Below are 16,701 nucleotides of genomic sequence, written 5' to 3'. Positions count from 1 at the left end.
CCGGAGGCGTTCTTCCGATCGCCTCCGGCGCCCAGAATAAACAAGGAAGGCCGCAATGAGCGGCCTTCCTTGTTTTGCTTCCCTCGTCGCCATAGCGACGAGCGGAGTGACGTCATGGACGTCAGCCGACGTCCTGACGTCAGCCGCCTCCGATCCAGCCCTTAGCGCTGGCCGGAACTTTTTGTTCCGGCTACGCTGGGCTCAGGCGGCTGGGGGGACCCTCTTTCGCCGCTGCTCGCGGCGGATCGCCGCAGAGCGGCAGCGATCAGGCAGCACACGCGGCTGGCAAAGTGCCGGCTGCGTGTGCTGCTTTTTACTTGAGCCAAATCGGCCCAGCAGGGCCTGAGCGGCAGGCTCCGGCGGTACTGGACGAGCTGAGCTCGTCCAGACCGCCCAGCAGGTTAAGTTTTAATTGTTTTATTGTTTTAGCTCAATGACACATTCATTGAAGTATGCCAAAGTTAAAATCTATGAACAATTGACACTTTTTATTTCGTTCCTGCTCTCAGAAGCTGTTTTCTGCTAGTAAAGTGTTTTATAGTTGCAATTTCTTATCAGTGAGGGTCACACTGTAGTCCCTTCCTGTCTGAGTTAGGACTGAGTCAGTTACTTACATACCTGATATTTAACTCTTTCAGGTAGAGAAAGATAAAAAGGAACACAGCATAGTTATTTGTGTGCTAGGCATTGTACATACCCATACCCACTGTACATACCCACTCAGTAAGAGTGATTAAGATGTGGAATGCATTGCCACAGGAACTAGTTATGGCAAACTCTATATTTAAAGGGGGCTTAGATGCTTTCCTTGCGTTGAAAGACACCCATGGCTACAACTACTAGGTAATGCCTAATGATGTTGATCCAGGGATTTTATCTGATTGCCATCTGGAGTCGGGAAGGAATTTTCTTTTCCTTTTGGGGCTAATTGGACCATGCCTTGTAAGGGTTTTTTCTCGCCTTTCTCTGGATCAGTGCGGCCCGCCAGGCCTCCTGCTGCGGCCCCCTGCTTCATGCGGTGGCTATGCAACTTTAAAAAAAAAACAAAAAAAAAAAAAACCTTTCCCTCATGCTGCGGCTGCAGACTATAAATAGTTACAGCCTCCCCCCTCGTTGTCCCCCGCGCTGCCGCCTCTAACACACTTCAGATCGGCGGCGGGAGAAGATAGCAACCAGCCACCCCGGCGCATGGCAGCTGCACGGGGGACTTTAAGTGCTGGACGTGACCGATGATGCCACTTCCTGCATTCACCGTGCGGCTGCCATGCGACGGTCTGACTGGCTCAGATCTTCTGCTCTCGATCTGAGGTGAGTTACAGGTGGCAGCACGAGGGACAAAGAGGGGGACGGGGAACAATGAGGGGGGCGTAAATATTAAATGAGTGCGTTTTGTGGGCACATCTGAGGCCAATCTGTGCATTTTGTGGGCATATCTGAGGCCAATCTGAGTGAATTTTGTGGGCAAATCTGCGGCCAATCTGACTGCATTTTGTGGGTAAATCTGCAGCCAATCTGAATGTATTATGTGGGTAAATCTGCAGCCAATCTGAATGTATTATGTGGGTAAATCTGCAGCCAATCTGAATGTATTATGTGGGTAAATCTGCAGCCAATTTTTGTGTATTTTGTGGGTAAATCTGCAGCAAATCTGAATGTATTATGTGGGTAAATCTGCAGCCAATCTGAATGTATTTTGTGGGTAAATCTGCAGCCAATCTGAATGTATTTTGTGGGTAAATCTGCAGCCAATCTGAATGTATTATGTGGGTAAATCTGCAGCCAATCTGAATGTATTATGTGGGTAAATCTGCAGCCAATCTGAATGTATTATGTGGGTAAATCTGCAGCCAATCTGAATGTATTTTGTGGGTAAATCTGCAGCCAATTTTTGTGTATTTTGTGGGTAAATCTGCAGCCAATCTGAATGTACAGTATTATGTGGGTAAATCTGCAGCCAATCTGAATGTACAGTATTATGTGGGTAAATCTGCAGCCAATCTGAATGTATTATGTGGGTAAATCTGCAGCCAATCTGAATGTATTATGTGGGTAAATCTGCAGCCAATTTTTGTGTATTTTGTGGGTAAATCTGCAGCAAATCTGAATGTATTATGTGGGTAAATCTGCAGCCAATCTGAATGTATTATGTGGGTAAATCTGCAGCAAATCTGAATGTATTATGTGGGTAAATCTGCGGCCAATCTGAGTGCATTTTGTGGAGAATCTTCTGGTTGTACTGTGTGGGGAATCTGCAATCACTCTAATTGCATTTTGTGGGGAAATCTGCCTCTATTTTTTTTCCCCGGGGAAGGGGGGGATCGATTGTGTCGGCCCTCCACCGTGTGGTCTGAAAAAAATACGGCCCTCCATGCCCGCGAAGTTGGACAGCACTGCTCTGGATCAACAGGGATATGTGAGGGAGCAGGCTGGTGTTGTATTTTGTTCTCTGGTTGAACTCGATGGACGTATGTCTTTTTTTTTAACCAAAATAACTATGTAACTATGTCTATCTCATCATGTCACGTCACCTCGGGTATCTTTTAAATCAAAATGATTCACTTCTCCAATTCAGTTTCCACTGTTACACAATGCGCTACAAAATCACGGGATCAGTTAAAAATGTCGCCAGAGCCTACAGTGTAAAAATGGCGCCGCATTAATTTGCATTATAAAACAATATTTATCGGTTTATGAGTTAAAAAATGGCGCCGCACTAAAAACGATAATTATCGTTTTATGACTTCCATAAAACTATAAATATCGTTTTGAAATGTATGTCATAAAACTATAAATATCGTGTTGGTGTGTGTGTGTGTGTGTGTGTGTGTGTGTGTGTGTGTGTGTGTGTGTGTGTGTGTGTGTGTGTGTATATATATGCATGCATGCATGCATGCATGCATACATACATACATACATACATACATACATACATACATACATACATACATACATACATACATACATACATACATACATACATACATATATATATATATATATATATATATATATATATATATATATATATATATACACACACACACATCCAGGAAAGGAACATTAAACTCTCACAAACGAAAAATATTGATTTTCGTAAAAACGATAAATATCGTTTTAAAAAAAATATCGTGCGTAACCAGGCGCCATTATTTGGCTGGCGCCATTTTTAACTGGACGCCAAAATCACTACTTGGTTAATATGGGCGGAGCTGCTGACGGTGTGTCTCTCTAGCAAGTGGACGAAGAAAAGTCAGAGAGAAGGACACCGGCGGGGATCTGGGGAGCCAAACAGTCAGCCCGGAAGACCGAGTGGGGGAGAGCCCGCAGGGAAAACTCTATGCGCTGATTACTTCATCCATACTGTGAGTGCAAATGTTAACTCTTCTGTCTTTAAAGAGACTCCGTAACAAAAATTGCATCCTGTTTTTTATCATCCTACAAGTTCCAAAAGCTATTCTAATGTGTTCTGGCTTACTGCAGCACTTTGTACTATCACAGTCTCTGTAATAAATCAATGTATCTTTCCCTTGTCAGACTTGTCAGCCTGTGTCTGGAAGGCTGCCAAGTTCTACAGTGTTGTGGTTCTGCTTTGCACTCCCCCCTCAGGGGGGAAAGAAACACACAAATGATCTCTTGAGATTCAAAAGGAATGCTGTATACAGCCTGCTTGTGTATGGATGTCTTTTCTATGTGTGGACATACTGTACATCAACCTACTTCCTGTTTTGGTGGCCATTTTGTTTGTTTATAAACAAACTTTTTAAAACTGTTTTTAACCACTTTTAATGCGGCGGGGAGCGGCGAAGTTGTGACAGAGGGGAATAGGAGATGTCCCCTAACGCACTGGTATGTTTACTTTTGTGCGATTTTAACAATACAGAGTCTCTTTAAGTTAACTCTTCAATCCTTAAAATAACTCCAGAATTCTAAAGTTAAAAGACTTTAACTGCGTGTGAAAATAACTAAAGAGGAGGTAACTTAAAGAGAACCTGTACTGAGTAAAATTATTTAAAATAAACACATGAGGTAACTTCAAATGAACATTACATAGTTACCTCGCCATCAGTTCCTCTCAGAAGCTCACCATTTTCTTCTGACAGTGATCCCTTCCAGTTCTGACAACATTTTGTCAGAACTGAAATGTATCAGTTGCTGCCAGTTATATATCAGTTGCTATCAGTTACAGCTGAGAGGAGAACTGATGTGTCCATGCAGGGGCGTAGCTAAGGAGCTGTGGGCCCCGATGCAAGTTTTACAATGGGGCCCCCCCCCCAAGCACTCTATACATAACAATTGCTACGGCGCACCAAAACCTGCCAATGGCAACTACAGTGTCAGAGGTGCAAGAAGGGAATGGGGAGCAGTTTGTTAATGATTACCACTATTCAAAGTATCTATAGAAGTGATTATTAGGAGCACAGGACCAATAGAGAGCTAATACTGTAGTTGAGGGAGGGCCCTTCGGGGCCCCTCTGGCCCAAGGGCCCAGATGCGGTCTCTACCTCTGCACCCCCTATTGCTACGCCCCTGTGTCCATGTTTCCCTATGGCTCAAGTGGGCGATATTACAGTTTAACCTCCTTGGCGGTAACCCCGTGTGTGACACGGGGTAAGCCGCCGGAGGGTGCCGCTCAGGCCCTGCTGGGCCGATTTTCATAATTTTTGTTTTGCTGGACGCAGCTAGCACTTTGCTAGCTGCGCCAGCACTCTGATCGCCGCCGGCCCCTGCCCGATCGCCGCTATCTGCTGCGGCGCGGGCCCCCCCCCCCCCTCCAGACCCCAGCGCTGCCTGGCCAATCAGTGCCAGGCAGCGCCGAGGGGTGGCCCGGGACTCCCAATGACGTCCCGACGTCAGTGACGTCGGTGACGTCATCCCGCCCCGTCGCCATGGCGACGGGGGAAGCCCTCCAGGAAATCCCGTTCTATGAACGGGATTTCCTGATCGGAGATCGCCGAAGGCGATCGAAGCGGGCGGGGGGATGCCGCTCAGCAGCGGCTATCATGTAGCGAGCCCTCGGCTCGCTACATGATTAAAAAATTTTTTTTTTTTTAAAAAACTGCTGCGCTCCCTCCTGGCGGTATTTTTCATACCGCCAAGGAGGTTAACAGTGTGCTGACCAGAAAGCTGTTATGGGGTAATGGCCATTCTCAAAATGGAGGACGGAGAATTCCATTGATCACAGTGAACAAACAGGACGCAGGAGAGGAAAAATAGATTGAGGAGTAGACTACACAGGAGGTAAGTATGACTTGTGTATGTTTATTTTGACTTTTAATTTTCAGTTCAGGTTTTCTTTAAGGAATGAAGAGATAAGATAACTCTCACTGTGTGGTGGTACCTTTTCTCTTGCCTTATTATCTCCAGCATGATCTTAGTGAATTGAGGCCATTGTCATTGGTGGTCCATCTGACTTGGTGAGTCGCTCTCCATTAGATGTTGGTGGTGGGCGTGACACATGTTTATGTACTGTTGGTCAAGAGTTTTTGAATGTTTTGCCATTCACTGTCTAAAGCCTCTTCTATGAGTCATGTCAGCACTATTGTACATCAGTAGTTTCTTTTCAGTCAACTGTACTTTTTTGGGCCTTTTAAGTATATGTTTACTGGCCTTCATCACATAATGCATTGTGTGAGATGTATTGTGTCTAGAGGTCTAGATTGACGCTTCAGAGAGTTTATAGAAAACACTGACAGGTCAACCCATGAGAACATAATCTGCATTCAGCAATTATCACAGGTGTATGACCAGGAAACAGTTTCAAATATACAATAAAATGTAGTTAGGGCTTCACTTGGTCTAAACTAGATGAGCCTTTCAGGCTTGGTGGCAGGCAATGCTATGCTAATGTGAATGAGCTGTCAAAGGACTTTCATGTTGCCTTTTCCACACAGAGGCTATAGAGAGGCACAGGGTGAGTCTCTGGCTCTGCCTGCGTCAACAGCTTCAAAGTTTTTTCCATGAACTGCAACTTATGGAGTTCATGCTGCATTTTAAGTATATATACACAGTACGTATACACACACACACACACGGCTGAAATCAGAAATCCCTGGGCCCCATAATGCGCAAACCTACTCCCCCCCCCCCCCACAAAAAAATAAAATAAAAGTAGCCAGCATCCCCCCACTAATGTGGAGGCAGCCTGCACGTCTTCCCACTCCCACCTTCAGCGCTGGGTCCCGGTTCGAACCCCAGCCAGGGCACTATCTGCACGGAGATTTTATGTTCTCCACATGTTTGCATGGGTTTCCTCCGGGCATTTTGGTTTCCTCTTGCATCCCAAGAACATACAGATAAGATAACTTCACCCCCAAGGGTTTTTACCCTAATGGACCAGAGCAATTTTCACCTGTCAGAGCTCCTACCTTTCCTTCCCCAATAACTTTATCACTGCTTGTCACAATGATCTAAATCTTTTGGGGTTTTTTTGTTTCTTGCTTTTCTTCCACCAATAAGGCTTTCTGTAGGTGGTACATTATGCTAAGAATTATTTTATTCTAACAGGAATAATAAGAAAAAAAAATGGAAAAAACAGAATTTCTCAGTTTTCAGCCATTTTAGTTTTAAAATAAAACGTGCTACTGTGAATAAAACCCACGTATTTTATTTGCTCATTTGTCCCGGTTATTAAACGTTTAAATTGTGTCCCTTGTACAATGTATGCCGATTTGTATTTGTTCGGGTTTGCGTCCGTCACTAATTGCAAGCCTGTCTATGCAAATATAACAGTGATATACCCTCATGCCATACATAGTAAAAACATAAAGTCGGCACGAAATTACGCAAACACTATGCAAAATTACAAATGATTACACCAAATCAATTGAATTTGCAAATTGTAATTACATATGGGCGTAATTGTGGAAATGTACAGCAAAATTTCACGTAATCGTAATTAGCTGATTACGATCCTCATTAAGTGCGGATAAAGTCCTGATCACATACCAACAAGCAAGCAAAAAAATTAACAAAAGTATTGATTAAATAAAAAATAATTACCGTGCTTCTGCATGCTTGTAAACTTTAAACCCGTATTACTTTTTACGTCTTCTAAGGTGCGCAAACCCATTCTGTACCACTTCTCTGCGGTCTTCAAACCCACACCAAAGACCGATGTAAATATCTGGAGAAAGAGAAGAAATCTCAATATTTTTAGGTTATTCAAATTCATGGATCTTATTTAGAAATTATACTGGATCCAGCATGTGGACTCTACAGTGCAGTAAAGAGAATGAAGCTAGGGTGATCACAGAACCTTGTAATGACATTTACTGACTGACTACTGCAACCACAGCTGTTGGAAATATGAGAAGGAAAGACAGACACTGAGGTTAGTAAATAAACAAGTTCAAAAATAAAAGTAAAAATAAATGCTATTTTAAAGCCGATATCCGGGATCATTAAAAGAGTCACGAAAAACTGTAAAATATAAACACATGGGTAGACATACCTATGAGATTTACAATTGTCCCAGAATGTGGTTCACCCTAAATGACATGGGGTTGGTTCACAAAGCTTACCCTTTTGTCACCTTAAAGAGACACTGAAGCGAAAAATAAAATTATGATGTTATGATTTGTATGTGTAGTACAGCTAAGAAATAAAACATTAAGATCAGATACATCAGTCTAATTGTTTCCAGTACAGGAAGAGTTAAGAAACTCCAGTTGTTATCTCTATGGAAAAAAGCCATTAATCTCTGCGACTTTCAAAGTCGTGGAGAGGGCTGTTATCTGACTTTTATTATCTCAACTGTAAGTAAACAAATGTCTTTTTCTCTGACAGAGGAGAGGTCATTAGTTCACAGACTGCTCTGAAAGAATCATTTTGAATGCTGAGTGTTGTGTAATCTGCACATATTATAGAATGATGCAATGTTAGAAAAAACACTATATACCTGAAAATAAAAATATGAGAACATTTTCGTTGCTGCTAATCTTCTAGTAATTATTCATAGTACACAACCAATTCATTATATCAGATTTTTTTTTTTGCTTCAGTGTCTCTTTAACTAGAATGAGAGCTAATGCATGAGTTATAACAAATAAGGAGATTAATTAATTTAACATTGGTGATATTATCGTGGACACGCAGCGCACAGCAATATTACCGTTACTTCCACACATAAGTACCGCAAGATACTCTAGTAGCGTGGCCCTTGGTATTCCAGTACAGTGACCGTTACTACCGTAACAGGCGGGACGGCTACTAGAGTACTGTGTGTTAAGCTACTAGCATATCTCGCGGTACTTACGCATGGAAGTAGTGGTGATATTGCCGTGAGCTGTGCATGCATAGTAATAGTACTGATGTTTAATAAATCAAACCCAAGGAGAGATAATTCATGCGATAAACAGATAAGGAGAGATAAATCAGTCGTTAAAGGCACCCTTAGCAGTACCATAAATCGGGCAAATTAACTTACCTGGGGCTTCCTCCAGCCCCTCGTAGTCGGTGAAGCTCCTTGGCAACTTCCAGGTTCCCTCTGTTCTGCCCGATGGCTTCAGTAGAGTGGCGACTTTGGCCATAGTCGTAGGCCAGTGTGCATCCCCTCCGCGCGTCCATTGCCGTAAGTGTGCTGTGCACGCGCGGTTTATTCTTTCAAGAATCGCGCATGTGCAGAATGCTTACAGCGGCAGGCGTGTGGAGGGGCAGCACATGCAGAGTGGCCCACGACTTCGGCCAAAGTTATCGTTGTAACAGAACCACCGGGGGCAGACTGGAAGGAGCCCGGAGGATGCTGAGGCACTTCCCCGACTATGAGGGGCTCGAGGAAGCCCCAGATAAGTTCATTTGCCTGATTTGTGGTACTGCTAAGGGTCCCTTAAAGCCAAATAAAGAGAGTTAAATCATTAAATCATGAGTTGTCAGCTAAGGAAAGATAAATCTTGAGTTAGGATAGAGAAGGAGAGATACATCATGAGTTAAGTCACTTATGGAGAGATAAATTGTGAGATCATTCAAAAAAGCTTTGTGAATTAACCCCATTTTCCCTTTTTAGCTGTCAGTTACAGTAGGTAGTATTAATAAGACTGTTCTAAACCTCTGACTGACAGGTTTTGGATTAGTCCATCATTTCATGGGCGAGTCTCAGGATTTACTTTATTTGCACCAGCTCCCCATAGATGGCAGTCAGATCCAATCACTACACACGACAGGCAAGCTGGGGATGATGATCCACCATAGTCCAAACTAGTAATGAAATAGGACATATGCGGCATCATTTTAGCCGGGAAGAGGCAAACAATATAATTTGAGGTGCTTTATAGCACTTATAGCAAAAATAGGACGCGTGAAGTGTGAAAAAGTGTTTTCTGCATTTCTATTTTCCCTGTAAAATGCCTTTGAAATAGAATAAGGTTTGGAGATGAATATTACTGAAAGAGACTATAACATTTTCAGCCTTATTTCTTCTATCCTATAAGTTCCTATACCTGTTCTAATGTGGTCTGGATTATTGCAGCCTTTTTTAGTTGCACTGTCTCTGTAATATATCGAATCTTCCTTTCTTTGTCAACCCAGGGAGGAATGGGCTGCCTCTGTTGTAATAAATACAAGTTATGCACGCCCCCTCCACACCCCCTCTAGGTTCATTACTGTGCACTTTGTTTATTCCTCACAGACAGCATCTCTGCTCTCAGTTTCAGCTTGTCTGTGACGCAGTTTGTGAGGGGGGGGGGGGAGGCTGCCTGTCACATGCTGAGAAACCATGAGAATCCCAGACTGGAGCGCAGATAATTCACTATGTAATAAAAACTTGCAGTATACTATAACATGATATATATAAATAGTAGTGTATGTGTAATATATATATATATATATATATATATATATATATATATATATATATATATATATATACATATATATACATATACACACAAAGATCACTTCCTTGTTAGTGGCCATGTTTTTTGTTTGTAAACACTGCCTAAAACTGGCGATTAAAAGCCAGGATCGCGGCTGGGAGCGGGCAGGAACGGCAAAGTGAGATTCAAGAGATCACAGTGACTCAATTGGTATGTTTTTTTATTGTACAAATCGGACAGTACAGATTCCCTTTAGAGAAAGCCTATTTTGCCCTGGAAAAAACAATACAGGTGAAACTTGTAAAATTAGAATATAAAAGTCAATTTATTTTAGTAATTCAACTTAAAAAGTAAAACTGATATAGGAAATAGACTTAATTCATGCAAAGGGAGATATTTCAAGCCTTTATTTGTTATAATTTTGATGAGTATGGTTACAGCTTATGAAAACCCCAAAATCAAAATCTCAGACCATTAGAATATTGTGAAAATGTTAAATATTCTAGGCTCAAAGTGTCAGACTCTAATCTGCTAATCAATCCAAAACACCTGCAAATGGTTCCTATTTCATATATCAGTTTCACCTTTTATGTTGAATTACTGAAATAAATGGACTTGCACGATATTCTAATTTTTTTAGTTTTCACCTGTATGTACAGTATATATCCCTTAGCTGGCATAAGTAATGAAAAAGTTATTGCTGTATTACTAGCAACACAGCTGGAATGTCAAAATTGCCAGGAGTTAACTGGTAAACGAATATTATTGTTATCATCATCGTGTACATCAGTCAGTGTGTCCATGCTAACGTTATATTTTTTCTGTGGCATTCAGTCATGTTAATCCATGTTGGTCAAGGTCAAGCTGCAGGGTTGCACAAAACAGCACACAAGTGATTTCCCCCCCCCTTTTCTCCCCACCAACAGAACTGTCTGTTGGTGGGGTCTGATTCCCGACCCCCCCCACCCCCGGTTTTTTTTTTGTTTGTTTGTTTTTACAATCCCTCCCTCCTCCCAGCTGGCCAATCATGGCGATCGGCTGTCACAGGCTTCTGCCTATGAGAGCCGATCTCTCTCTTGTCCCTCAGGGGGAAAGCCTTGTTAATAGACTTAGATGGCGAAACCGCCGTCTTTACTGTTAGTACTGCGATCAGCAGCAGCACTGTACTGGGGACAGCCGTGTGACAAGGCTGTTCCCCTGGGAGACAAGAGAGATCAGCTCTCATAGGCAGAAGCCTGTGACAGCCGATCGCCATGATTGGCCGACTGGGAGGGAGGGATTGTAAAAAAAAAAAAATAATAATAATAATTAAATATTTAAAATAGAATATATATATATATATATATATATATATATATATATATATATATATATATATATATATATATATATATATATATATATATATATACACACACACACACGCATATATATACACACACATACATACATACATACACGCATGGGCCATAGCCGCTCGGTGACTGAAGGCGGGGCGGAGCTCCGCCCCCCGAGCAGGAGATGCGTGCGCGATCTCCTGCAAACTGCTGCCCCAGGACTTTAAGCCGATCAGCATTAGGCGGTCCTGGGGCTCCCGCCGCAGCCGCGTCCACTGGCGTGACGCGTTCGGCAAGCAGTTAATTAGAGAGGAAAAGTTGCGCCCTGAGCCAATCTTTAGCACATTTGATGTAGTATAGACCTGATGAAGCAGGTATAACATGAGAAACAGCTTTTTATTGTTTTTAAGAGTTTCATTACTTAAGGGGGGGGCCTCCTTCCCATGCGGATAAAGTTGAATGTTATTTACCCAGGGCTTTTTCAAGCCCCCTGTAGAATCTGAGGTCCCTCTGTGTCCTCCATTGTGCCGCTGACACCTCATGCGCACCTCCTCGATCATGCTACCATGTCAGCCCATGCACAGAACTTTGATCAATTCAAGAAGATAGCAATGGCTAGCACTGTAAGGATTACTATCGTTTATGTGAGTTTCATCTGGGGATCAGGAATGGGAGATACAAAGATGCCACCTAGTTTGCAAACAACTGCGTGCTCATGAATGAGTTAATAGACGCTCAACATGCCCTACCATATCCTAGTGGTTGGCGGTGGGTGCAGGGCAAAAACGGGTAGCCTAACAGCCGTTTCGCACGGCGGTGCTTCTTCCAAGGCTGTTCCAAGAAGCACGAAACAGCCGTTAGGCTACCCGTTTTTGCCCTGCACCCACCGCCAACCACCTAGGATATGGTAGGACATCTACTTCATACAGAAATGTCATTTATGTCACTGTAGCACAGAATCACCACTTGTGACTTATGTATTTACCTGAACTACACCACAATCACATATTGTGATCGAACTAAAAGTTTGAACAGTGAATACAATTCAATCCGCTGCAGTGCCTGAAAGTACTTGTCTTTCTACTCAGTGATCCATGCACAGAACTTTCACAGCCACAAAAGCACCCAGTGGTGAGGCGCTCAGCCAGATCTGCGCATGCACAGTGGTCTGCGATTAAGCCAGTTGTGGAGTTTATCAGGGCTGACAGCGGCAAAATGAAGTGGCTCGGAAGGACAGTGAGGCCCTTCCAGATAGTTTGAAGGTGCTGGAAGAAGCCCCGTGTAAGTACCACTCAACTTTTTTTTCCCCTCATTCAATATTTCCTTTAACCTCCCTAGCGGTATGGACAGAAATGTCCGTTCAAAAAAACATGCTGTGAACAGTATAAACATGCATACACATCAATACTCTCCTGCACTGTATACTAGACCCTTGCTTGACACATTTTAGCAAGTTACAGGAAAAAAAAAGTTTAAAAAATAAATGTTATCACTGTTTGCACAGAAATCCTGGGGAAATTGAACGCTGGGAAGGTTAAGAAAGTTGGCATAGTGGCCTTTATGTGGACAGATTAGAACTGCATTTCTTTATACATTATTGGCAGGTTAATGTCTGTGGTAAAAAATCTTGTGATAGGCGAGGTAAATAGAGCTTGTGACATTTTAATGAATTGATTAAACAAGCCATTTACTGCATCCATGAGGTAATTTACCGACCGAACATACCAAATGTGCTGTTTCCATAGCAACTGCTCTAATAAATGAACAGAGCTGAAAACAGTAAAACATAGTGGTAATTACCATAAAAAATGGTAACTACCTCATACAGTTTAACGAATGCTGTCCATAAAGTTTTACTTGTAAATGTCAGCAGTTTTATTAAATACACTATCCTGTCCATATGGAATACTCTGCCCTGCAACTACCTGCGATAAACTGTCCCAGCATCCGGTCTCCACGGCGATGACACTTGTTGCATGTGTGGTGTGCAATGTTTGAACTGTCAGTCATAGTTACACATTGGCACATCATTAGCATTTTGGTGAACCTCATTTTAAATTTTGATGTGCCTATTAGTTTTATTATAAACGCTTTGGTTAATGTCACCAGAAAAAAAAATTGTGATAGATTCAGGTGACAGTTTGCCCAAGATCAGTGTAAAGATGTACTGGTTGGCTTTCTGCTGAGCAGCTCATTCTGTTCTACAGAGCTGGATAGTGTAATGGTTAAAGAGAAACTCCAACCAAGAATTTAACTTTATCCCAATCAGTAGCTGATACCCCTTTTACATGAGAAATCTATTGCTTTTCACAAACAGACCATCAGGGGGCGCTGTATGACTGATTTTGTGCTGAAACCCCTCCCACAAGAAGCTCTGAGGACGAGGTACTTTTGACAGTTTGCCACAATGTAACAAGGTTCACAGACAGGAAATAGCTGTTAACAGCTGTCTTCAACGGCCAAAACAGCTAGCAGCAGCTACATAACCTGCCCACAGTAAAAATGTCACCATGTAATAAATGTCAGAATGTAAATCGGGAAGAGGAAAGATTTTACAATGAGTAAACACTGACTAAATCATTTATACATCATTATTGTAAAAATGAAGCACTTTTTTATTACATTATTTTCACTGGAGTTCCTCTTAAAAGGACAACTGACCTGAGAGGAATAATGGAGGCTGTCATATTTATTTCCTCTTTAAGGGCTCTGATACAGGTGACCTGGGTTCAAATCTTGTCTCTTCCTGTTCAGTAAGCCAGAACCTATTCAGTAGGGAGTCCTTGGGCTAGATTCTCTGATGGTGTAATGGTTAAGGGCTCTGCCTCTGACACAGGGGACCTGGGTTCGAATCTCGGCTCTGCCTGTTCAGTAAGCCAGCACTAATTCAGTAGGAGACCTTTGGCAAGTCTCCCTTACACTGCTACTGCCAATAGAGCGCGCCCTAGTGGCTGCTGCTCTGCTCTGGCGCTTTGAGTCCGCAAGGAGAAAAGCGCAATATAAATGTTATTTGTCTTGTCTTGTCTTGCTACTGCCTATAGAGCGCCCCCTAGTGGCTGCAGCTGAAGCACTTCGAGTCCACCAGGAGAAAAGCACAATATAATTGTTACATGTCTTGTCTACAGAGGGGGGAGGGTAGGACAAGAAGGAGTTGTCATGGGGTCTACTGAAATGGTCAGCCAACTAGAATCTACAGTAGCTCAGTGCTTTGCTGAAGGGGAAACCACTAATGTGGTACACCACTACTCACACTAGCTCTTCACCCTTCATTGTCTGCAATTTGTAAACAATAGGCAGTGAAGTGCTTCTTGCATCTCCTTACGGAAGAAAAATCAGTAAGTCAAGGTCAACACTACACTGGATGCACAAGGTTAATTTCACAGCATATCCTGAGCGGATGCCCCATGCCCTGTTGTAGTGTCTGGCAAGATATTAACACTCCATTGGATTGCAAAAGAGCAATGGGAGAGTATGTATTGCGGCAAGACCACCCTCATTTGGTGCTGGGATAAGCCAATATGAGTGAAATATTGGCTTACTCGACACTACCCTTATCTCACCCCTCTGGTCACTATTCTAATCTTAACCCTCCGGTGAAAGTGCCTAACATTAACCACTCACCCCCCCCCCCCCCCCCCGGAGGGAACTAACATCCCCGAAGGTGCCTAACCTTAACCCCCCCGCACCTAATGCCTGACCCTGAATACCTCCCCCCCTTCCTTAAGTTGCCTCAGCCTAATTACCTACAGGTGCCTAAATTACAGATAGAGAGCGATCAAGATTATTCTATGTAGCAGTCTGACAGCTACTACTCCCATCGGGTGCCCAAATAACTGGCTGGCCGCCTGATTGCTGATAATTAACATTGGCATCTATGAGACTCGGTCGCGGTGCTTAAAATACCTGATCTGCAATGGGAACCATGCCTTGCAATGAACCAATGAAAAACCTCCCTGGTGCTAGGGAGAATTTTTACTGGTCTTTTTGCAGCCTAGTGGAAGTCCTATGCTTCTGCAGGGACTCCAACAGGTAAACACTGGCATTTGTCCTTGAGCCCAGTGACTGTCAGCAGGAGGACGCCAATGGCAGCAGAAAACACCAAAGAAAGGTGAGTAGAGCAGGAACAGAAGGGGAAAACAAAGTACGTATTATCGCAGTGGATACCAGGATAAGCCACTAATAGTAAAATATCTGGCACCCATCCTAACCTTAAACCTCCTGTTTCACTGCCTAACCTTAACCCCTCCTCCTAATGCCTTACCCTACCCCCACCATCCCCGAGGTACCTAACCTTAACCCCTCCGCACCACTTAATGCTTAATCTTAACCCTCTCCATCCCCGCGGAGCCTAACCGTAACCCCCTCACCTAATGCCTAACCTTAACCCCCTAAAAGTGCCTAATAGAAAACACTAATAGAAAATTTGGGTGCCCAACTACTGATAGTTGTAGCCAATCATCTACAACCATTACATTCTATCAGCTACTACTCGCATCAGGCTTCCAAATAACCAGCTCGGCGCTCAGTTGAATTTAATACAGAAGTGTAGTAGACATCTGCCGGTTGCAGCATGGACACAACCAGATCTGGGGAAAACAGGCTAGTGATAATGGACACTGTCTGTTCCCTTAGGCTTGCACTGATTCTGTGGGGCATACGCAGCAACTGAGGAGTCAGACAAATTACACCCGTCGGAACATCCGCTCCCCCTCCACTTAATGGGATCCGTCTTTGCGCTTCTGCCCCGCTGAATCATAGCGTTTTTAGGCCTGGTGTGAACCGCGACCTTAATACATTATAATAGCTGTTGCCGATTGGGGAACTTTGAGGTCGCTTTTGTATATCTCAAAGTACATCGATTCCTTAATCCGATGAAATGATGGTATCTGTATTTCCCTTTAAAGCGTTATTTGCCCAGCTGTTGGAATACATAAGCAGCAGAGCCGTGATGATTCGATCATTCATTTAGCACAATCAGATTTTATTTGAAAGTAGTTTTTGCCGGTCCCACGGCGACCAGATGCAAATTTAGTGTTCTCAATATGTTTCAGACGGTTCCTGAAGTCAGAGTCAATGAATCTCCCTTTTATGGATGCAATATTCCCTGTCATGTCTGGAAACTAATATTTTCTTAGTAGTAAAGAGTAATAAAAAAATGACAATGTTCGAAAGTAATTTAACTCCAATACTGCCCATTCTTATTGGGAGAAAAAGGCTTGGTACATTTCCACCAGAAGTATTATTGTATTTCTTATTAAAAGAGATTAATATCTGCTATTTTTAATTATTTTCGATGTATTATTTTTTTTGTTAGGCTCCATCAGAAGACGCCGCGGAGTTTCATTAACATCAGCCGAACGTGGAAATGAAATTATGGCGAAACTAATTCCACCGTACAGAACAGGGAAAATGGCCATAGAGAAGGCGGCGGTGGCCATGATGTAATGTAGAATCAATCAAACGTTATTCTTCGCTGGGGGGGGGGGTTACCTGGCTGTAAATTTATATTTTTTCTATGCAAGTAAAATGTGACTATAAGGAGAGAATTTACCAGC

At 42.9% G+C, this 16,701-nt stretch overlaps 1 protein-coding gene across 3 annotated transcripts in view; it reads right to left on the bottom strand.

The window, feature by feature from the left end:
- Positions 1–16,701, bottom strand: part of DNTT (DNA nucleotidylexotransferase) — a 614,660-nt gene that overhangs the window by 378,372 nt on the left and 219,587 nt on the right. For all 3 annotated transcript variants that reach the window (XM_068258688.1, XM_068258686.1, XM_068258687.1), the window contains exon 6: positions 7,000–7,123. In XM_068258688.1, coding sequence (XP_068114789.1) covers positions 7,000–7,123 — 124 coding nt within the window. The remainder of the gene's footprint in view (positions 1–6,999; positions 7,124–16,701) is intronic.

Source organism: Hyperolius riggenbachi, chromosome 10, assembly GCF_040937935.1.
Source record: "Hyperolius riggenbachi isolate aHypRig1 chromosome 10, aHypRig1.pri, whole genome shotgun sequence".
NCBI lineage: Eukaryota > Metazoa > Chordata > Amphibia > Anura > Hyperoliidae > Hyperolius > Hyperolius riggenbachi.
Note: the sequence above shows the minus strand (reverse complement) of the source record. Positions and strands in the feature narration are given on the sequence as shown.